General features: G+C 37.0%; 1 protein-coding gene across 1 annotated transcript in view; it reads left to right on the forward strand.

Moving 5' to 3' along the window:
- STAM (signal transducing adaptor molecule) overlaps positions 1–25,039 on the forward strand; it is a 49,236-nt gene that overhangs the window by 2,441 nt on the left and 21,756 nt on the right. Inside the window, exons 2-5 of the mRNA XM_072651634.1 lie at positions 9,336–9,420; positions 21,199–21,274; positions 21,358–21,453; positions 22,402–22,548. Coding sequence (XP_072507735.1) covers positions 9,336–9,420; positions 21,199–21,274; positions 21,358–21,453; positions 22,402–22,548 — 404 coding nt within the window. The remainder of the gene's footprint in view (positions 1–9,335; positions 9,421–21,198; positions 21,275–21,357; positions 21,454–22,401; positions 22,549–25,039) is intronic.

Below are 25,039 nucleotides of genomic sequence, written 5' to 3' on the forward strand. Positions count from 1 at the left end.
GATATCTGAGAGTTCTGCCTAGTTCAGCGAGGTAACTTTCTGGCCTGAGGGAGGTGATTAAGGGACATAGGTGAGAAAGTTTGGAGTCTGGTTTGGGAATGGCTTTGTTAACTGCACTTTGCATGTAATTTCTCTGTGAGGGAACAGAAACAGTACTGATATAATGATAGCAACTATATAAGATAGAGTTGGGTATTGGAATACAGAAAATTAGGTGTAACAACTTACATCTGTGGTTTGTGGTTTTATGATGAAGCTATACAGTATAAAAATGTTTGATGTTACTATACCCTTTTTACCTCTAGCTTCTAGGTGCTGAATTTTGTTATTTTAAGTTCCATATATTCTTCCATAGACAGAAGGTCCTATTTTAGATTTTGAAGTAGTTTTCTATTCATCTTGATTTTAAAGCAGCTACTTGACTATTTTTAATATTTTCTAGGGGGCTCTGCTTGAGTGCTATCGATATGAGAAAGTTGCATGACCAAAGACCCGAGTTACTAACTGCAGGCTTAATTCTTAATTCTTCACAGTTGCCAGTACTTGCCTTTGGTGAAAAGTGCCTTGAAGGCCTTAACTTTGAAGAGGTACAGTCAGTCAAAAAACATTTATATCATAGTCCTGGCACCTTGTTATGCTCTGGAGATAAAAAAGAAAGGAAAAAGTCCATCCCTGTCCTCCTGGAGCTCACCTAATGGGTGAAGACCACACCTGAAAAGAAGCTGAAAAGCACAGGGGTGGAAGTGGGAGAGGGGCTGGCCTGCTGGCATGGGCTTGGACTGCAGCTGCCCCTTATGAAGAAGATTTGAGTGAAGCTCTCCATTGTCTCCTTTTCAATCCAAGGAGAGAAGGGGTGTGTACTGAGCAAGTGTCCATTTCTGAGTTGATTGATCTTATACTAGGATGAATTAGTAGGTTGAACATGCCTGGAGTTGATTGAGTAGTGACAGTGTTGTGGTTGGGCCTGGGCTTTAGAAAGTTCACTATAGAAGTTGAGTAGAGGTAGGTTGGGTAGTTGACTGAGGTGGAGGCAGATGTGGCCAGGAGATCAACCAACAAAATATTGCAATAGTCTGTGTGGGAAATGATAAAAGTCCTGCCCTAGGGTAGTAGCAGTATTGGAGGAGAGAAGGGGACCTGTTGGAAATATTGTAGGAAGGTAAAATTGGCAGGCCTTGGCAACAGATTAGATTGAGGGGAAATGGAGGGAGGAGTCAGGAATGATACCAAGGTTGCTCCTTGCAGGCCTAGGGGAATAGAAGAATGGTGTTCTTCTCAGCAGTAATAGGGAAATTAGGAAGGGTGTGGGGTGGGGTTGAGGAAAAGATAATATGTTCAGTTTTGGACACATTGAGTTTAAAATGTCCACTGGACAATCCAATTCTAAATATCTAGTAGGCAGTCTAATAGACATTTCAGAGATGTGAGACTGAAGGTCTGGGAGACATAGGGCTAGGTAAGTAGATTTCATCTGCATAGAGATAATGATTGAATCCATTGGAGCTGATAAAATCATCTAGTGAAATGGTATGGAGGTAAAAGAAAAGAGGACCTGTGGAAAATCCAGGTTTAGGCATGACCTGAATGAAGATCCAGCAGAGACTGAGAAGGAGCTATCAGATAGGTAGGAGGAGGAGAACCGGGAGGGAGTAGTGTTATGAAAACCTAGAGAGAAGAGATACCAGGAAGAGGTTGATCTATAGAAATTAAGGAACCCCGAGAAGGTCCTACAGGGAGAAAGCCTACCTCAGTATCATAAGACCTAGGTTCTGTGACCCCAGGACTAGGAAGTACTTTGTGCTACACCCCACAAACCATGGTCAATCAACAAGCATTTATTTAATACTTCTCCTTTGTATAGCACTATTCCAGGTACTGTAGGGTACAACATTTCATTCAAAATACAGTTTCAACTTGTAAAGATTTTGTAATATGATAAAAGCTTTTCAGGTAAGTGCTAGGTCATTACTATAACATAGCCTGATATATAATAAGGCCCCTTCTTCATAACTGTCAAGAGTTCCAGAGTCTTTTTTTCTTATTCTCAAAGTGACTATGAGTCTCCATGAAAACTGTTTATAGATTGTGCTGACCCAAAACCCAGTGTCTTCTTCTTAAGGTGAAAAGACAGCATAACTACTCTTAGCTATTTATAATTTATAGAAATATTTCTTTACTGTTATGTGATGACTCTAGTTTTATTTTAGTAGATGCAACTTATTAAAGATGTAAAAGTTCCTTATAAAATGTTTGAATTTATTAAAGTTGTGAAATCATTTTCTGATCACTAACCTTTGGCTTATAGTATTTTCTGGGCCTGTTTTTCATTTGTTAAGTTTTTGCTATTTTAATCAAAATATCAAAGTATGTTTAGACATATTTTAGAATACATGTCCAAATAGGACTTATTATTTCATAGAAGAGGCTAATGAAATACTTGCTAATTAAGCACTAGATTTAGAGCTACACAGATTATACTTATTACAGTTCCTGCTCCACAAAGGTTTATATTCTAAAGCGACGTTAGCATTTTCTTCTACTTTGTTTAGTGTTTATTCACAAAATACAAGAAAAGGAAAATATGGAAAGATGACAAAATAGGAAAGATGAAAAAGATCCATCCAGGGCTCTGAAGTAACAGTTGAAGATGGATTCAAGTGTTATCATATTGCAAAATACTATGGTTTGTAGTGTAGAGTACTGTAGCAATAATGTATGTTTTGAGGAGGCAACTTGGAATAGTGGATAGAGGACCAGACTACAAGACAGAGAATTGAGTCCAAGTGCTGTCTCTTGGCACATACTAGCCTAGTGACTAGCAGCAAGTCACTTGGTCTCTGTGTCAGGCAACTCTCTAATACTCTAAATTGTGAAACAGTTGCTTTTGTTCTTCTAGTTTGCTAGTGGGGATTTCCTGAGAGTTCCCTGTAGTGATGAAGTCACAGGCCAAGAAAGAATTTTGTTTTTGGTTATAGGGACTGCCTTTTTTCCCCTTTATTCCTCAAGAAAGAAAATTGTATCCAATTTAACAAATATTTATCAAATATTTATTATGTCTTATAAACATCACTTGCCCTCAAGGAGCTTACATGCTATTGGGGAGAAACAACAGGCACTGGGAAAATTACATACATATGTGTGTACAAGGTTTTTTTGGGGAGGGCAATAGCAGCTGTAGAAATGAAATTGGCCTCATATAGAAGGTAGCACTTGAGCTGAATTTTGAAGGAAGCTACAAATTCTCTGAGATCTGAGGAGAGAGCAGAGATGTTACATCATGTCTGGGGGGCAGCAGAAAGGTTAGTGTGGCTGTGTTGTGGAGTGCATATAGGACAGGAATGTGGAACCAGTTTGAAAGGGCCTTCAGAGCAAGGTTAAAGTGCTTATATTTTATCCTGGAAGCAGGTGGGAATTGATGCAGCTTCTTTAGCATGAGGTTGACCTGTGAATGAATACCATTTTGGCAGCTAAATGGCTGTAAAGGGGAGACTAGAAACTGAGAGATAAAATAATCACTCAACAACAATAGCTAGCATTGGTAATAGTATTTTAAGGTTTGTACCTACCGTGTGCCTGGTACTTTAGATGTAAGTACAAAGGATGAAATCATCATAATTTGAAAGGGATTACAGTCTAATGGGGGAGAAAGGAACTACAGTTATAAATGCAAGTAACAAATATAAAGTAAACGTACACAAAGTAGTTAAATACAGTACAAGATAGTTTGGGAATTGGAGGGGTCAGGAAAGGCTTCATGCTGAAGGTGGTGCTTGACCCATTTCTTAAAGGAGGAGGGGGATTCCAAAAGAGTGAGGTGAGGAGGGAATACATAGGTTTGTGGCCAGCCAGATCAAAGATAAGGACCTGGAAGATAGAGTATTGGGTGCGAGAAGGCCAGTTTGGATGGATTGCAGTTTGAGAGATGAAATGGAGGGGCTGGGAAGATAGTTGGGGGAAATTCTTTAGGGCTTTAAAAGGATGTCCAAGAGAGGAGTTTATTTTTTATTCAGTAGAGAAAAGAAAGCCACTGATGGTGATTGAGTAGGGTAATCACATGGTCAGATCTGCATTTAAGTGTGTGTTTGTCCTTTGTTGCCGAAGAAGCCATCAGAGAAATAATGACATGACTTGCACCTGACTTTGAGTAAGGGAGGGCTGTGCAGGTCACCAGCCTCACTTCTCCGGAGCCATCTGAATCCAGTGACCAGATATTCATCAGGATGACTGGAAATGACCCAGGATGAGGCAGTTGAGGTTAAGTGACTTGCCCAAAGTCACACAGTGAGTCAGTGTCAAGTGTCTGAGGTCACATTTGAACTCAGGTCTTCTTGACTCCTGCATTGGCGCTCTATCCACTGCACCACCTAGTTGCCCCGCATTTAAGTAATTTTACTTTGGCAGCAGTATGTACAGTGGGCTAGAGTGAAGAGATTTGAGGCAGGGAGACTGGTTGGGAGATCATTATTGTACAATAGGAGAGAAAGGAATGAAAATCTAAACTAAGGTGGTGGCTTTTAGAAATATATATATATTTATTTTTTTAGTTCTCAACATTCACTTCCACAAGAATTTGAATTCAAAAGTTTCTCCTCATCTCCCCCCACCCCTACCCTAGGATGCTGGTAGCTTTAAGACTAGAGAGAAAGGATTGTATTGGAGAGATAAAGTAAAAGTAGAAAAAGGAAGATTTGGCAATTGATTGAATTTGTAGGGTGAGGGAGAGTTACAAGTTGAAGATAATGCTCAGGTTGCAAACATGGGATATGTGATACCTTTGAAAGAAATCCACAAGTTTGGAAGTGGGCAGTGTTTTGGGGAAAGATGAGTTCAGCTTTTGATATAAGTTTAGATGTTCTTCAGGAAATCAGTTTGAAATGTCCAGTTGATGATATGGGACTGAAGCTCAGGAGAGACTAGGGCTAAAAAAAAAAAAAAAGGTACATTATTATATATATTGATATTTGCATCTGTTTTTCTATCTATAAAGGAAGAGATAGAAAGGGGAGGGAAAGGAAGGTGTGTGTGTGTGAGAGAGAGAGAGAAGAGCTTGAGAAGGTTTGGAATAATTTATTTGAAGAGTGAGATAGGGAATAATTTATTAAGGAATAAAATTCCTTGCTACAATGAGTGCTGAGTTGGGGTTGGGAATGATGGAAACAGGTAAGGTCTACTGGGAGTCAGTGGAAGAGAATCACCAAAGCCAATAAATCCTGATGAGTTTTTATAGGGTTTTTATCTGGGTCAAATAGAACCAGACATTTGGTGGCAAGGAGCAGGAACCATGGACCTGGCATACAAGTCAGAGATCTGAGACTGGTGCTGATTCATGCTGATTCACATGGCGAGGGGAGGGAAGAGGGCAGGGGAAAGCCTGTTGCTTTTTAGATTCCCCTAAAAAGAGCTTTCAATAGGTCTTACTCTGATAAGATGACTTAGGTATTTGGGATTTCCTAGGTTTACCTTTACCGAGGTCCTTCCAGGAGAGTTTAGGCTAGATAACCGCTAATGAACTGGCTGTCTCAGAATCTATGACCTTATTATTCTCTGAACCAGGTTTTCCAAATACATTACATGCATATATCCAGGGGCATGAGAAACTTGTCAAAAGGGATACAGGGAATATTTGGCAAATATTTTATTACTCTAGTGAAATGTTTCCATAAAGTGCCTGTTGTGTGCCAGGTGTGTTGTTAAGTGCCTACTACTCAAAAGTAGTAGTGTAAGTGAAAACTCATGACTTCTCTGTGAATCAGGATTTGCTGATACTATACAAAGAATTAAATTTATTGAATTGACAAGAAACAGAATGAAGGATCTCATTCATTAATTTATTTGACTTTGTTTTGATAAACATTTAGCAACTATATGTTACTAAAATGTTATGTATTGAAGTTTTTTTAATTGGAAGTTATTATTTTTATTTTGTTTCTGATGTGAATGTGCATCGTAAACTCTAGAATTTATTTCCTTTCATTTTAAATAGGGAATACAGGGAAGGTCTACCGAAAGCCAAGTCAGAAAAAAAGTTGGGATGAGCAGTTAATGAGCAGTCAGTTAATGGAATATTTATTAAATACCTGCCATGTGCAAGTTACTCTTGTGTTTTTGACATATTCAACACATTTATTAAGTTCCTGTTATGTGTATCTGTCTTTATTGAGTATATGGAGTTCATAATCTTTTACATTGACAAAGAATGCTTCTTGAAATTAAGGAATAAATTCAGTTTTGTGTGGGATACAGGTTTTTTTTTTTCCCTTGATAGGAATGTATCTCTGAAATAGCACCATAACCTAATGGGAGAATGTAATTTTACATACAAATTTTCATCTACACAGAGATCATTTGATATATAAAATTAGGTATGTTGTGTATACTTTTATATATGTGAAATAGTCAGGAATTGGAAAAAAAATGAAGAATTACTAGGCTATTTAGAGTAATTGAAAACATTTCCACTTATCTAGGAACTTTTAATTGAGGATGTTGCTTTTAAACAATTTGAAGGTAGATTTTTGTGGAAAGAAAAGGCTCAGCATTAGAATGGTTGGAAGTATCTCAGAGAATGGTGATCCTTTGTCATCTTTGTATCCTTAGTTTAGCACGGTTTTTCCATGTAGATGTGAATTGAATAAATGACAGGTTAATTTGGTTGAAGTGGCGTGTACCACCCCAGAGATTACCTAAATAGCAAGAGTATTTAGGTAAGAAGGTATATTAAAAGCTATGAAAATTTGAAAGTAGAGTAAATTGAGAGTTGCTGAAAGGGTCTAAAAAAATCAAAGTGATATGATCAAAATAATTGAGGTAGAGGGTAGTTAGAAGGCTATTATAGTTATGTAGGTACTAGATAGGGCTTATATTTGAAAGTGAGCTTGGTAATATTACAAGGAATCAGTTTGGTTGTAGAATGGATTTATGAAGCGAAGGGAACGGTAGACTCACATGCCTCTGAGGCTGCAAGATGGGGAATTAGGAATATTGTGACTATTGAAAAATGAGCAAATCAAAGAGGAGAGGGATCTGGTGGAAAAAGAATGAAGATTACTCTGACGTCAGCACTGAATGTGAAGAGAGGAATAGAATTTTTAGTTCTTAAGCTGATAAAGTTGTAATGAAAAAAGTCTCAAGTTTTGTTGATAAAATAGAGCACAGCCAGATACAGTATTCTGAAATTAAATTACATGTGACATAATGAGGTGGCCTTCCTCCTTGCTGAGGCAAAATCCTCTCCATGAACAAGTGATCCCATCCCATTCCATTCCTCGTCTACAGCACATTGTGCCCTCCCACATCTCCATTCTGTCACATATCTTCATTCTCTCCCTTTCTATTGGCTGTTTTCCTATTGCACCTTCATTTCCCCTAGTTTCAAAAAACCCTCACTTGACCCATCCCTCTATACTAATCTATATGTCCTTTTACTCTCTTACAGTCTGGCTTCCAGCCTCATCGTTCTATCAAAACTATTCTCTTCAAAGTTCTTAACAATCTCTTAATTGCCAAATCTAATGGCCTTTTCTCAATCCTCATCCTTCTTGATGTGTCTAAAGCCTTTGGCATTGACAATCATTTCCTCTCCGTGATATTCTCTTCTCTCTAGGTTTTCTTTACGCTGCCCTTACTTGGTTCATCTGCTTGTCTGATCATTCCATCTCACTCTCTCCTTTGCTAGATCTTCATCCAGTCATGCCTGATAAGCCTGAGTTTTTCACAGGACTTTCTCCTGGGCTCTCTTCTCTTCATTTGTACTGTTTCACTCGTTCATCTCATCAGCTCCCATATTATCTCTGTGCTTATGATGCACAAATCTACTTATCCAGCCCTAATCTCTCTGCTGACCTCTAGTCTACTGCCTATTAGACATTTTGAACTGGATTGCCCTTTAGACATCTTAAAAATCAGTTTATCCAAATTTATCCAACTTATCCAAATCTGAACCTATTACTTTCTTTCCAAACCCTCCCCTCTTCCAAAATTCCCTGTCACTGCTGAAAGGACTGTCATCCTTCCAAGGGGCAACCTAGATGTCATTCTTGACTCTTCACTGTCTCCTACACAATTCCCCCTCAATCTCTCACCCCTGCCCCAGTACAGTCTATTACCAAGGTGTCAGTTTTACCTTCCCAAGATCTCTGCCACCACCTTGGAGCAGGTCTTCAACTTTTCCTTCCTGGACTATTGCAGTAGCCTGCTGGTTGGTCTCCCTGCCAAGGTCTCTCCCTAACCCCAGGCCATCCTGCACTCAACTATCAAAGTGATCTTCCCAGAACACAGATCTGACTGTGTTGTTGTTTGTGGTTGTTTTGTCTGATTGTTCTGTGATGCAGTGGGCCCTAGCACATCTTGACAGATACTGGAGTGGCTTGCCGTTTCCTTCTCCAGTGCCTGATTATAATTTCTGCCCTCAATAAATCCTAGTGGCTCTGACTAGTTGGATCAAATATAAGGCCCTCAGTTTGGCATTCAAAGCCCTTTGGAACTCCCTCCACCCCAACCTTCTTATTTTTTATCCCTCCCAAGCAATTCTGCAGCACATGATGCTGGTTGTTCCAACAAAACATTTCACCTTCTGGCTTCAGTTTTTTTATCGTATTTTTGATTGTAATGCCCTCATCTCTTAATTCCTGGCTTCCTTATTCTCAGCTAAAATCTCACCTTCTACAAGATGGCTTTCTTGATTCCCCTTTATATTAGTGCCTTCCCTCTGTTTGTTATCTCGTTTATTGTGTATGTAGCTTATTTATATGGTTGTTTTTATATTACCTCCCCGTTAGACTGTGAGCTCCTTGAGAGTACCCAGGAGTGGGGAACCTACAGCCTCTAAGCCATATGTGTCCTTGTAGGTCCTCAAGTGTGGCCCTTTGACTGAATCCAAACTTCATTAAACAAATCCCCTTAGTAAGAGAATTTGTTACGTAAAGCTAATGGACTCAGTCAAAAAGCTGTGCCCAGGGATCCCTGGGGTAGACTATCTTTTAGCCTTTCTCTGTATCCTTAGTCACTTAGTACATAGTAGGCACTTAATAAATGTTTATTGACTGACTCACTTTAACTTTTATTTATTGCTGCTATTAAACATATTTGAAACACAGAAGGAGGCAAAATTATATTCGACAGTAAATTGTGGGCTTTTTACTATTTTATTTAAATAGATGAGGATTTCTAATTAGTTCTTAATTTAATGAAGATAAGTCAACTAGTGTTGACTATTCCTTTTCGGTAGTGATATTTTTAAAATGTGCTTTATGTATTCAACATACTATATTCTAGCAACTTGGTTACAAAGCATTAATTACTAATATATTTATTCTATACTATTTTCAAATCAACAGAGAAAGCAACCAGTGAGATGAATACTGCTGAAGACTGGGGTCTTATCTTGGATATTTGTGATAAAGTAGGCCAGTCTCGTACTGGGTAAGTGTAAACTTTCTGAGGATTTTCATTCATTTTCCTTCCTACTTAAATATGATTAGGTGCTGTAATATAAATAGATTAGATACTGTAATTCAATCTTCAAAACATCTACTAGGAATTTTTAAAATGTCTACCAGAAGACTAAAGGACTCTGATTCTGATCTTTATAAGGGATACCTTTCACCTTGCTTTGCATGGCACTATGGTTGTTTTTTAGTGAATAATATTTATTGATGATAAGAACACTGAACTGAATGTACAAAGAGGTAATTTTTTTTAGCAAGCATTACTTTCTGGATTTGCAAATTAATGTAATCATTTTGTTAATTCTTTCTCCCCTCACTCCCCCAAATAATACTGTCACCATTTACTAACTGGATTTATCAACATTTGTCTCAGAATAAAATGAGCTATTCCTTTGTTTTGTTTTGACTTTGCAGAACCATGAAGACAAGGAAAAATAATTGCTAATATATTGGATTCATAGACTTTATCTTTATCCTTTTTTGATTAATCTTTATTACTAATAGAGTTTACCATTCTAATTTGTGTATGTTTTTCCTTTTCAAATCCCATACTGGTCATCATCATAATCAACATAGTTTTTATAGTGTTCCCTGCCCTGAATAAGCTTTCAGTCTGACTGGCATGATAAGTCATAGGTCATAGAATTTAATGGAGTTGTGATTTCATTTTGGATGGATTTGTGATTGCATTTTTCAACAACACAGTACAGTTTAGTTCAGTTTGAAAAGTATTTATTCAGTACTTGTGAGGTGCCAGATACTGTGCACTGGGGATACTTGAAAGACAAAAATGAAACAGTCCCTGTGGTCCAAGAGCTCATTACAATCTACTGGGAATGGGGGAAACCACACTGTATGGAAAGAAATAAACAGAAGCTCATAGAAGAGGTATGAACACTAATAACTATGGAAATTGGAATGGGATTTTTCGTGGTGGTGTTTGAGTTTATTTTTCAAGGGAGCTAGAGATATCAAGAAGCAGAGGTGAGCCAGGAGGCATTCCAAGCTAGGGGAGACTATGCAGGAAAGATGAGAGATGTCATCTCATGTGTAAGGATCACAAAGTAGGCCATTTTGACTGAGAATATGCATGAAGGCAGTAAGGTAAAAAAAATCAGTCTTAAAAGATAGATTAGAACCAGATGATAGGGATTTTAATTGTCAAACAGGAAAACTTGTATTTTTTTCAAAGCCATTTAGTTTTTAAAGCCATTGAGTATTGGGTTAACCAGGAAGGTGACAGGATCAGACCTTTGCTTTAAGAATATTTATTTTGACAGCTGTGTGGAGGATGGATTGGTGAAGGGACAGAATTGAGGCAAGTAGACCAAGTAGGAGGCTATTTTATTCATTTAAGTGAGAGGAGATGAGGGCCTAAACTAGTGTGGTGGATATGTGAATGGAGAGAAGAGGATGGGTGAAAGAGAAGTTGTGGAGGTAGAATTGATAAGACTTGCCATGTGAGGTTTGAAACCTCTACCTACTTTCTTATCCTGAATGTCACTTGTTCCATGTGTTTTCGTAAATCTGCAGACAGTGCCACTGGTATTCTGAGAAACTTTTTCTAGATCAGAATGTCTTAGCTTTTCTTTTTTTTTTTTTTTCTGTCTTAGATGTTTTTAACAGTCTGGTAAAGCCTATGAGTTCCTTCCCAGAATAATGTTTTTAAGCAATTGAATGCCAGATTTCAATTAGAGGATAGTGAAAATAAAGAGAGAATTTTTTTGCCATCAAAGTTCTTGTATATTCTGAAATCTTTCCATGGCACCTTAAAGATCCATTCCCTCATCTGTATGTTTTTATATGTTGCAAGAATACCAGTAGGGCAAACAGGTTTATTCATTAATTATCTCCCCTCATTCTGTGTGATCAGTCTACTTCTATTTCTGGTCATACAGCTTTCTGATAAATTTTGCTTGCACCTCTCCTCTGCCCTTTTGGTGACCTTCGATTTTTAATTCTTGGGAGACTGTTGCTAGTAGAATATTACCAAGAGAATATTAATTTTTTTTTAAATGGGCTTCTGTTTGAGAGTAGAACTTGGGATCCTTAAAACTCCATACAGTTCTTCAATGCAAATACATTCTCCCTACCTCATGCTGACTTCCCCACCTTATTCATTATCCATCTAAAGTGCCTGTCCAGTATATTTGTCCTGATATCAGGTTTATAGGTTGTCCATTCCACCAAATATCCTAATCAGGAAAATAGGCATTCTTTGTTCCTCTAATTTTTCCTTGCATGGACTCATTTGTCAGATTCTGGATCTTATTTAGATCTGCAGTGTTCTGTAACTTGATGCAATTAACACAGTGACATCCATAAATAGGAGCATCTGGAGGACTTCTCATCATCTATGTGGAATCTCTCTCTTCCATTTGGACTCTAAGCCTGAACATGCTCCTCTTCAGCTGTGGATGCTTTGTGATAAGCATGTGTTTCCCTGCTTAATTTGATATTAATGATCAGAGCATTGTTGAACAGTGTGTTCTTTGTTGTAACATCATTCAAAGAATGATAGAAAGGGAGACACCATTTTGGTGGACATCCTTGGGTGGTGGACATCCCTTTTAGGACATCCTTTATTGGATCAGATGCTTTTTTTGTAGTTGGTAAATAATAAATGAGGCAACTAAGTGGCACAGTAGATAGATTGCTAGGCCTCGAGTCAGCAAGACTCATCTTCCTGAGTCTAAATGTGACCTGAAACACTAGCTTTGTGACTCTGGGTAAGTCGCTTAACCCTATTTGCCTCAGTTTTCTCCTCTGCAAAATGAGCCAGAGAAGAAAATGGCAAACCACTCCAGTATTTTGACAAGAACACCCCAAATGGGATCAGGCACTGTGCTAAGCTCTTTTATAAATTTTATGTCATTTGAAATCAATAAAGTCTGTAGCCAGGATCATACTTAAAAGTTTTTCCAATCTGATAGAACCTGCCAAATACTCAAAAATTCTTTCCCATTTGTAAGTTGTACTTTGGTCAGAATCTTCTGAATGTTTAACACTCTTCTGGGATAATAATTGTTGGAGTTTTGTTAAGCTTAGTAAATATGTATTCTTTTGGATTCATGTAGATTACAGATGGATACTCATTTTTCTGTTTTGCCTTAAGTTAACTTTTTTAAGCTTTTTAAGTTTTTAGTTTTTTAAGCTTTTAATATCTGAAACCTCCAGGCTTTGTGTCGTTGTTGTTGGGTTTGGGTTTTTTTGAGGCCTCAAAATACTCATGTGATTTTTCATATGTAATAACAGCATATGATAAAAGTTTTCAAAAATGTGCTTCCAGCTGTCACATGATGGCCTAAAAATTTTAGTTTGCTACATTGAATTGAAGAACTCAGGAAAACTTTAAAGTGACAGGAACTAATTTAATGTGTATATATATATATGCTTTAATCACCAAATGGATTTTTGATATTTCTACAGGAGAGGCAAGTCAGCTTAGCTGAAGTATCAAGGCATCAGAGGGAGCCAGTCAGATCTAAGCAGAGGTAGACCATTAACTCAAGAGCCTTGCAAATAGCACAGCCCCCTGAACCACAAAAACTGCTTTTGGAGTGGGCTCTACCATTATTGGGGGGAACAGTCACTTTGGAGAAGGGGTCCATCATCTTCCTTGTCCATACAAATTCCAGTTGCTGATCAGCTGTCACTGATGGATAGGTAAGCTTAAGAGTCCCAGAAGCAACAGCATCCCCAGATCACCTGCTTCCAGCACAGTTCTTATACCCATCATCCAAGGAACCAAATCCTATAGAAATGTGGCCTGAAACCTGCATTTGCAAATGCTACAGATAATAGCTACTGACCTCTCAAGAAAGAAAGTTCTTGACACAAAAGCCATTGGTGTTTTCAGATGTTTTAGGATCAGGAAGTACCATGATTTTGTCTGTGAAAATGACATTAAATAAGATGAATTACTTGCTCTTGCTTTGCCCCTCAACCATAAGGAATATGGAGGCTTTCATCTGACTTAGAACTTAACTCTCCTATGTGATTTGTTTCCCTTATTAGAATATGACCTCCTTGAGAGCAGGGACTGTTTATCTTTTCTATTTGTGTCCCAAGGGCTTTGCACATGATAAGTACTTAATACATGCTTGCTCAATCTCTCTCTTGATTTCTTTTTCTTTCTTCCTTCCCCCCAATTTATATGACAACTAATCCTGTGTGATTTTTTTTGTCTGTTTTTATAAATTCCGTGTGTAGGATCCACTCAGTTGAATAAAGGCCCTTATTTTAATTTGTTATTTTGTGGATACCAATACAACATATGGGCTATCCTTATGTCCTACTTACCTAACCTACCCCCTTTTGTTCTCATATGTCATTGATACTGCAGCCTGTTTAAGCCCCACATTGAAGCTGCTTGGGCTACTTGACATAGAGCTGGGGAGGGGATGGGACCACACCAGATCTCCCCAAGGGGAGGGAGAGGTCTGCAGAATGGTCCACTTAAAGTGAGAATTGTCTGTACCTAGTAAGATATGGCCTTATGGCTAAAATACATTAAGTCATTATCTGTCATGGACTGACAGACAGATCCCCATATTTACAAATACATATCCCAAAATAAACAATATAGGGACTGCCATGCTATCACAAACTGAATTGTCCAAAATTGCCAGGCTTCAGTATTTAACCCTGTAATGTTAATTATGCTGATGAGAGTTAAAGATCTTCCCTATTCATTAAAAGACCTGCTCATTAAGGGAAGCTTGATTAGGGGAGATTTATTTTGTAGAAAGGCCAACACCTTTTCTTAATTTCTAATGAGGCACTGGTTCTCAAGGGTTGTGATGTCCTCTGGCTCTGAAAAGTGTATATATACTTTGAGGTGAATTTTTGTTTTGGAGCTTACTCATTGGAAGTGTTTGGTCAGAGGAGACTGTTTAGCCACTATAGAGCCTCCCAAGGCCCCCCCACCCTCCCTTGAAAACCCAGAGGTTGGTGCTTGTCTTTCTGGTAACTGTGTATGTATGTAATGGTCAGACAGTTGGATCTGTCTGTTGATCTGTGATGTATGTATTGCTTATGGTCAGACAGTTGGAAGCCCTGTCAGTTGGTCTTTATTTCTCTGTTTGTATTTTCTCTGAAGTTCAGGATGCTGACTTTTCCCCCTGAACTAAGTGAATCATATATGTACTTGATTGAAGTAGATTGTTGACCCCTCAAAAGTTGTCTTCCTTTTAGAAAAACAGATCTAAGAACCTGTACAGCAGACTCTCCTGTGTATGTCAGGATCCTTGATGTTACCAACCGTAAAAGTTTAAGCACATGTTAAGCTGATGTTGCCCTACTCACTACTACTCATAATTTTCAGACCACATGGATTGCAAAACTTCTAAAATATAGAAATGTAGTGAAAGACATGGGCAGCTAGGTTGGTGCAGTGGATTGAGTGTGGGGTCTAAAGTTCAGGTCTGACTCAGGCACTTTAATAACCCTGGGTGAATCACTTAATCTTCTTGCCTCAGTTTTTCTATTTGTAAAACGAGCTGGAGAAGGAAATGGCAAACCACTCCAATAGCTTTGCCAAGAAAACCCAAAATGGGGTCTTGAAGTGTTGGACACAACTAAAAATGACTGCATTTCTTCTAACAATATCTAATGTTTATATAGTTCTTTGTTTTACAAAATATCTGTCTCACTTAGCCCTCACAATAACCCTGTGATGATGTAAATGCTTTATCCCCTTACAGATTAGGAAACTAACACTTAAAGAGGTTAAGTAATTACATGTAATCACACATTTAGTAAATGTTCTAAGATGGAATACAAAAACAATCCTTTCTTATTCTAAGTCCAGAATTCTATCCACTATGACAAATTGCTTTTAAAATCTAGAATTCCTAAGTGTTTTTTCCATTACACCAATCTACCTCCTAAAGTGCTAGTTTGTTTGAACAGCACTTGGAAGTTTGATATGGCATGAGACTAAGATTTTTGTCTTTCATTATCAGGGCTTATGGTGCTCTCTCACAGTTCATTATACTGTAATATGTTTTCCATGACTAAAATATACTTTCATATTTCTATGGTCCAGGAAACTTAATTTAAGTACTCAGGGGCCATTATTATATATCTTGTCTATTAAAACTCGTGTTTTAGGTTCATTTTGTCACTAAGCAATAAATTCCATTCATCCCTTCTTCCAATGAATTCTCTCTGGATCATGAACTTGTCCTCTATCTCTTTGCTGTATATTTGCCTCTATTCATAGTTCATTGAGTTCCTGAGTACAGAAGTTCAACATCAAATAGTTTGATAGTATTGAACTTAATTCAAAGTAACTTGTAATATTTCATGCCTTTTTACATCAGGTATTGAGTATAACATATCGTACATGTTCTGTTACATTTGCATTTAGAATGTAGGTGTAAATCAGGATTTCATTACAGAGTCTCTTTTTTGTGTTCCATTGTTACTGCTTGAAACTCCAATCGGTGAATGTGAACATTTTGAAAGGTGTTTGTCATTTATTTTACATAAATTCTTCCAAGTTACTCGAGTGTTTGTATCAGCAATCAGTTTTTAAAAGTCCTAACTTTTCCCCATTTTAGGAGAATGCATAAATCCTTTTTGTTTTTAGCATCTCTCAGTGGCAGCAGTTTGACAAGTTATGTGTAAAAGACTACATTGCATGCCTTTTACACATGATTTTCATGATTTCAACTTCATAACTAAAGGTGAACTATTCAGGAACAATTTACTTTCCTCTTGTATTTCATAGGAATAAGGTGTTTTCTTTTATGAACTTAGAATTCTTGATAACTGTTATAATTTTAAAATGGCCAATTTATAGAATCATTTTTAGTGCCATTCAAATAAAATGTAAGTATTAGAAAGTTTGAATTAGTCAGCAAGTATTAATTAAGAGCTTCCTATGTGCCAGACACTGTGCTAAGTGCTGGAATACACAGATGGAAATGAAACATTCATTTCTCTAAAAAAGCATACATTCTTTTGGGGAGGTGTAATGGTAATTTCAGGTTTATGGTGTGTGTGGGGGAAAGAGTTAAGGATCTTCCCCGCCCATTAATAGTATCTTTTATTAATTTTCTAATGGAGGCAGTGGTTCTCAAGGGTTGTGATGCCCTCTGGCTCTGAAAAATGTATAAGTACTCTGAGGTGAGGTTTTTCTTTGGATCTTAGTTTTTGGAAGAAGGTTTGTGTGCCAGATGAGAATCTGGGAAGCTGCTAAGCAGCATCTCCCACCTTGCTTTGAAAACCCAGATGTTGATGCTTCTGTCTCTGGTAACTATGTACGTATATAATGGTCAGACAGTTGGATCTGTCTGTTGATCTGTGCTGTATGTATTGCTTATGTCAGGCAGCTGGAAGCACCTTGTGTTGATCTTTATTTCTCTGTATTTTCTCTGAAGTTCAGAATGTTAACTTTTTCCTCTGAATTAAATGAATGACACATGTGCTGATTAAAGTGATTGTTTACCCCTCAAAAGTTGCTTTCCTTTTGGAAAAGCAGATCAAAGAACCTGTACAGCAGGCCCTCCTGTGTATTGTCAGGGTCCTTGCTTTTACAGGAGGGAATAAGTACTTATTAAAACTTGTTAAAGCACAAGAATTAGAACAGTGAAACCATTAGAAAGTCCTCATGAGATATGTAGTGTTTGAAATGAGATATTTGTAAAGCTTTGCAAACCTTAAAGCATTATATAATGCTAGCTATTATTTTTCTTACTTGAGGACTTTTTTTGACAAGCTGTGACAGCTGGTGGCACAATGGATAGAGCACTGGGTCTGTAGTCATGGGCCGTTTGAGTTCGTATCTGGCCTCAGACACTTGCTAATTATGTGATCCTGGGCAAGTCATTTCACCTTTGCTGTCTTGGTTTCCTCAACTGTGTAATGGGGATAATAATAATCCATCTCCCTGGTTGTTTTAAGGATCAAATGAGACATTTTCAAGTGTTTTGCTAATTTTCAAAAATTGCTATGTGTGGGCCACAAAATTCCAATCTTTAACAAAAGTCAGTACCAGTAGTCCCTAATTAATTGGATCCATGACCTTCCTCACTGTCAGAGACCCTTCTCCTTGGATGCTAGCTAATTTTAATACAGTTAGGAGAGCCCTCAAAATAGAAGGAAGCATTACAGTTCACTGATTGGTCAATTCCAGAAGTGGGGAAATCTTATGATTGGCTAAGGGAAATGTCCAGCAATCATAACCACTTTGTCAATAGGCCTTTCCCAGGTCATGACACCTTCCCTAAGTCATCAACTCCAGGTCATCTCAGCAAAAGACTTTCCAAAGGTCATAGGACCCTTTCAACAAAATCTCAGGGTTTTCTTCAAGTCATAAGACCCTAGTGTTTGACTACCCGTATCCTAGGGTCCAAGGAAGTTGTGGGTTTGAAGCACAGGTCACAAGGGGGTGGGCAGTAGTGATTCATAGGGATGATGGGTATTATACCAACTACTGAACCTTGTTGCAACATATTACCAGGGGTTGGCGGTGTGGGGGTGCTGGTGGTAGTATAGGAATCACCATTCTTTTTATGTTTCTAACAAAGAATATAAATTTAGCTGATAAATATAAGTATTAATCATTCATACCTCTTACACCATTAGATAACTAAATAACCAGAAGTTAATTTTGATCTTGTTAATAACTTGTTTTTACTTAATTCATTTTCTAATATCCCCCCAAAAGAAAAACAATTCACTTAAATTCTACTGACAGCTATAATCTGAAAGAGTATGTAGCATTTCAAACATATAAACCTTTCTCTGTCTCTTTACAGAGAGGAAGGAAAGGGGGTTTTATTTTCTATTCTCCTGAAGCAAGATAATTAAAAAAAAAAGATCTTAGCAGGTGTGGAAATTAGGATGGGACTACAAAGTCTTTATCCTATAATAATTTTTTTTTGTGTGGAAAATAGATAATTTTAAATGAAAAATAGAAAATGATGGTAATTATTGCCAAGTTACTTATTCCAGCTATTAATACTTAGAGACATTAGACATATCTCTCTTGTGATATGTGTGGTGTACACATTTTTAACTAACTGAAATACTTTTTACATGCTAATTTTAAATCAGGTCAGTCTTGCAGATAGTTTTAAAATTGACTATATTATCCTTTTCAGTAAGCTCATTGAACTTTTTAGACAGAAACCACATTTGTCTTTTTGTTTCCTACAATCGGATTTGCTTATGTAGTGCTATGATATTTCACCAGTCTCCCTAGATTGAAAATAATTGTATGACAATTGCAAACTTTTAAAAGAATTATCCTCAGTTGCTTTTCCTCTTGGCATTGGCTGAAATATAATCAGAATGCTCACTTTGTTACAGAGAAAGAATAACATAGCCCCTGCATGAGAACGATATGCAAATTCATGAAACATTCCATATTGCTAAATATATATGGAATCTGTATTCTGTAGTATATATCCACATGAAATAGATTAAGATTCCATTCAACATACGTATTTATTTTATTCATAGTACAATAACTGTCTTTTACATGTAAAGAAAATTGTCAATTTTTATAATTATTTCTTGTGGATACTAGTTTCCAGTGATTCCTTATCTCCAGATTATTTTTATTTCTTCCCCTTTCTTCCTTTTGGAGGCAGTGGCAATTAAGAGACTTTCCCAAGATAACACCACTAGTAAGTGTCTGAGGCTAAATTTGAACTCAGGTCCTCCTGACTCCAGGGCCAGTATGCTGCCCCATTCTTTCTAATTCTTACCTCTTATCCTCCCCACCCCCCATTTTTTTTCATTCTTTTCTGTTTCTTCTTATCCAGTACTATGGTGATAAGTTTTACAGTGGTCTTTGTATTCATTATCTCATTTGATTCCTGCAGCAGTCCTATGAGAGTTTTGTTTAAATAATTGAACTTTTAAAAATTTGTTTTAGGCTCATGGATTTAGAACTAAAAGGGACTTCAGAGACCATCCATTCCAATGTCTATATTGGTGTCTTTTAAAAATTGATATAAAATACCTCCCAACAAATAACTACACTGTACCCTCAACATAAAAAGTATATTCCTTAAAAGGTATACAAAGCCATTTAAAAATGATTGTGATTGATGCTACATGATTCTTAACAGAACGGAGGAATTGATCATGTAGCTTTAATAACTAAGTACCAGTATTTTCCATTGTATTTGATAAATTGATGAGTTTTAAATAATGCAAACATTTTAATGGGACTGACTGGTATAGGGATTCTTAATCTTTTTGTGTGTGTTATGGGCCACTTTGAGAGCCTTGGGAAGAAGATGGATCCCTCTCAGAATGATTTAAAATGTAGTTAGGAAAACACTTTTAAAAAACCAATTCATACACACCTCTTTAAGAATATGTGCCCTAGTAGTGCCTCACATTCTTTATCAGTGTATAGAATGGCCTGGAGTGATGGGGTGTTGAGACAGGGAGATCAGTTAGGCTGTTGTAATAATTTTGGTGGGAAGTGATGAGGAGCTGAAATAAGGTGGTATCTCTATAAGTAGAGAAAAGAGGTTGGATGCCAGAGAAGTTGTGAAAGTAGAAATGGCAAGATTTGACAACTGAGGAGATGTATGGGCTGAGGGAGAGGGAGGAATTGAGGAGAGTGCAGATTTTGAATCTGAGCCCCTGGAAGGATGGTGGAGGCTTCCAACAAAAAGAGGGACGTTTGGAAGAGGGGAAAGTTTAGGAGGGAAATGATGAGATCATCTTTAGATAGGATGAGTTTGCAGTAACTCCAGGACTTCCAGTTTGAAATGCTCCCTAGGCTGTTAGTGATAGTGAAGTGAAGTTTATGAAAAAACTAGAGCTGGAAATGCAGATCTGGAAGTCATCTGTTTCTAGATGCATAGAAGTTGAGGAGACAGAGCGGGGTGGGAGAGAAAGAGAGACTATGAGGGATTGGTGGAATATGTTAGAGGCCAAGCAGAAGAGAGTAGAGTCATAAAAACCAAGAGGGGAAAGAGGACCCTGGAGGAGAATGTGGTCAGCAGTGTCAGATGGAGAAGCATAGGGCAAGAAGGGTTAGTGATGAGAAAAAACCAGCATCTTTGCCATTAAGAGATCATTGTAACTTTACAGAGCAGTTTGAGTGATTAAGTAAAAAGGTAAAGGGTTGAAAAGTAAGTGCTGGGAAAGGAAGAAGAGGGAGGAAGTGATTGTAGACAGCCTTTTTAAGGAGTTTACTTCAGAAAGAGAGGAGAAGTATTGAATGGAGGACAGCCTTGAGGAGATGGTGGGGGGGCTAGTATTTTTTTTTAAGGATGAGGGATATTTGGGCATGCTTGAAAGGAAGTTGGAAAATGTGAACTCCTTGTCCAGTGACCAGTGTGTGATGACATACTGCTGGAGAAGACATGGACTGTATACATATTGATATTCTTATTCGAGGAAGACATGGACTGTATACATATTGATATTCTTATTCGAGGATGGTTCACAGTTTCTCTTTAAAATAATAGACTGTACTCTAAAAAATTCAAAGCTAAACTGATTACTTGATTAAATGTATTCTACATTAAACTGAAGTCTGTTAAATAACAATTTGCCCCAAAGCCTGAAAGTACCCAACTTGTCTCTCTTGTTAGTTAAGAGATCCCGACAGTTTTGTTAAACTATTTTAAAGGGATTTCTAAAAAAGAGGCTTAAAGTCGAGCATCTCAGATATACCAAATACTAGTTTTTGTATGGCAAGTTATTGTGTTATATGCTTTAAGAAAGAAAAAGTAAGTTAGGATGACTGAGTGCTGCTTTTCTCAATTCTTAGGCCTAAAGACTGTCTTCGGTCTATTATGAAGAGAGTGAATCATAAAGATCCTCACGTCGCAATGCAGGCACTGACTGTAAGTATTCTCTTTCATAGCTATACTGCAGATCTGTTTACTAAGATTAAGCCTCTTTAAGCTTATGACTTTTTCTTAATTAGCTTCTAGGAGCATGTGTATCGAATTGTGGCAAAATTTTTCATTTAGAAGTATGTTCAAGAGACTTCGCTAGTGAAGTAAGCAATGTATTAAATAAGGTAAGTACTTATTTCAGTAAAGAAAGTTCTTATCCATCTTGATTTTTCATATGTGTATTTTATTAATTCTCAGTTTAAAAAAAATTTTTGGTGGCATTTTTAGATTAGTCCTCTTTCCACCAAAAAGTAATTGTTTCATTTTGTGGAAGAAAAAGGGTCTTGTAAATCTTAGTCCTAGAGTCGTTGCTTTTCTAACTCTTTGTTTTCATTGGTCCTCATCTCAGGAAAAAGTGGGGAATTCTATTCATTTTTCTGTCCAATCAAATAATATTAGCTTTATACAATTCTCATATCTGTAGGAGCAAAAATATTTTCTTTACAAACTTATCTTAAACAATGTATATTGACAGTACCCATCCATCCTCCTTGTGACTGACAGCATTTACCTTACCTGTATGTATTATGGTGGGGAGGGGAGATGTTAGTAGTGTCTGATGCTCTAGGAAGAATGAAGAAGAAATCTGAGAACAGATTGAATTGAGTTTTGTTCAGTTTTAGTTTTAAAGTTTAAATCCATTTCATCATAGTAACTAAAAAATTGACTGGTTACTAAGAATTTAGGTTGCAACTCCAACTTTTTTCACACACATAGTCTATTGTTTCACTAATAGATTTAATAGTAATAGCTAGCATTTATATAATCCTTGAAAGTTTACAAAGTACTTTACAAATATTATCACCATAACCCTGGGAGTTGGGTACTCTATTTTATCTCTCTTTTACTGATGAGGAAACTGAGGCAAAAAGAGTTAAGTAGCTTGCCTAGAGTCATATGGCTAGTAAGTGTTTGAGGCTGGATTTGAATTTTCATCTTCTTGATGTCAAGTCTGCCTTGTTGGTCAAAAGAAGCTCTATAACTATCTTTATTGTCTTTATGATGAAAAGCACTTGTATCAAATATCAGTGAGTTTGTTGCTTTTTCATTAAAATGTCTTTTCTCTTTTTTAGGGTCATCCAAAAGTTTGTGAAAAGTTAAAAGCTCTTATGGTGGAATGGACAGATGAATTCAAGAATGATCCACAACTTAGTCTCATATCTGCCATGATAAAAAATCTTAAAGAACAAGGAGTTACATTTCCAGCTATTGGCTCACAGGTATATTAAAAAGCATTGTTTTTGTGTCCTGCTCTTTGATTGTAACAGACAACTTTTGTTTGTGAGCTTAATTTTAATTATGTAATTAAAAGAAAAATAGAATTTCCAGTAATGTTAACAATTTAAAATGTGAAAGTGAGTGAGAAGATAATTTGCATTAAAATATCAACCTGCTTGAATTCCTATTTCCCACTGTTTGCCCTCTTCAAAAAAATGTGTTAATGTAGGCATCTGCTCAGGGCTAAATAAATTTCAAAATCTGAAAAATCTTAGTTTTATTATTCTAATTTCTACATATTACCACAGGCAGCATTTAAAATGATGATATGGTTTTAGGTGAAATAGTAGACCAGAGAGGGACTTCTAAGGCCCTCATTGTTATATAGCAGTGGTTTCCATTTAGTGGTTCAAAAATTGCTTGGAATTTGACCTAAAAATTCTTTAATTGTTTAGCAGTAAATAGTCAATCCTCAGAATTCCCATGTTTAACTTTCACAACTCTGATCATTCATGTGATTTTATTAATAATCTCATTTCACTTTGATATTGGCAACCATGCACATTTGCAGCTATGTGTAGTAGAGAAAGAAATGAGCAGTGCAGTTTGTGCAGATTTGTTGAGTGGCCGGCATCCCTCTGGGTGTTAGCTGGTTTTGTTCACCCTACTGTTGTAAAAGGAACTCCCTGTGCATTCAGTGTCAGAGGGAGTGTTGGAGGTGATGTTGAGATCACTTTACCAGTCTCAGTGTCTTCTCGTAGCCATGACAGAAGTGATCCTTCCATTTTCACAGGGCAGCCAAAGTAGAGAAGTTTGCAGCTCTAGAATGCTGTCTGAAATAATTGTTTTTGTTTAAATTGAGATGTTAGCACAAAACACCACAGAATTCTTGGGGATTAGTAGTGAAAAATATGTTTTGTATGTTGCCAATTTTATTTTGTCTACTGCCTTTTATGGGTTATTTCATGGTTAGTAGTAGTGGTAGGTAGTAATGTTTGTTATTTCATGGTTACATAATACAGCATATTATCGAATTAATGTTTTGTTACAAAGAATGTATGCAGAAAGTGTATTTTTGGCAGTCTCTAGCAAAAGATTCCAATTTTGTTGATTGCAGAAACCTAACCCTCTATTTCCCATAGGTTCAACATATCAGCATTCACATTTTTAATTTTTGCTCTGTTTTAGGAATTTTATCCCTATTAAAGTTGAGGATTGACTGTAACTACAAAGTATTAGGAGTAGTAAGGTAAATTACCCTCAGGTCTCACAATACATTTTTTGTTGTTGAAAGGGATTTGTGTAACGAAAACGCTGGAAATCACTGCTATAAAGCAAAAGTGGGGGAAAAATCTTTTATTCATCTCTTCAGTTTCTCCCACAATATCTGTTATAGAGTTTCTTGGACTCTTATTAGATGCAAATTTACTGAGCTTGAGGGCCTCTGATGTGAGCTCATTTGTTCTTTGAGCTCTAAAACTCTATTATCATTGATCCTCTTTTTCCCTTTAATTAAAAATTTTTTTTCTGAACTTAACATACAAGCCTGATCGTTTCTTTTTACATAGCAGAATACAAAAAGTTTCCATTTCATATGATAATATTTTTTGGAATATATAATAAATTCCAAATGTTATTTTCAAAATTTTACCTCTTGTCTATGCTTTCTTCTGAATTTCTTTTCACTTCTGTGCATATTTTCCTTTTATTTTTCAGTTTCACTATTGCTAATCTTCCTTTCTCTCTCCTTTTACCCCTCCATTAGGGCAGCTAGGTAGTGCAGTGGATAGAGCACCAATGCAGGAGTCAGGAGGACCTGAGGTCAAATCTCACCTCAGACACTTGACACTCACTAGCTGTGTGACCTTGGGCAAGTCACTTAACCTCAGTTGCCTCATCCTGGGTCATCTCCAGTCATCCTGATGAATGTCTGGTCACTGGATTCAGATGGCTCTGGAGGAGAAGTGAGTCTGGTGACCTGCACAGCCCTCCCTCACTCAAAACAAAGTCAAGTGCAAAGTCATGTCATCATTTCTCTGATGGCATGGTCTTCTTTGGCAACAAAGGATGAAAACACCCCCCTCCATTAAAAATGAAGGGGTTAAATCCCTAGTAACAAAAAAAAGAAAAGAATTACTAAACTCTTTCACACAGTGGCATGTCCAAAACGGTATGCCTTTTTCTGCACCTTGTCTCTGATTGCTCTCAAGTCTCCTAGAGATGTGGTTGGTCATTGTTTTGATTAGTTTGTGAGTTGTGTTTTCTTTACATTGTTATTGTCGTCATATAAATTTCTGTTCTGATTCTGTTTATTGCTCTGCATTACCAATTCATATTTCCTAAGATTCTCTAAAATCATCTCCTTCATCATTTCTTACTAGGCAGTAATGTTCCATTATATTAATATCTCATTATTTGTTCAACCATTTGCCAATTGATGGACATTTCCTTATATTACAATTCTACAAACCTTTGGCCTCTTTGGTTTGTTAA

The sequence above is a fragment of the Notamacropus eugenii genome, chromosome 3 (assembly GCF_028372415.1).
Source record: "Notamacropus eugenii isolate mMacEug1 chromosome 3, mMacEug1.pri_v2, whole genome shotgun sequence".
Lineage (NCBI taxonomy): Eukaryota > Metazoa > Chordata > Mammalia > Diprotodontia > Macropodidae > Notamacropus > Notamacropus eugenii.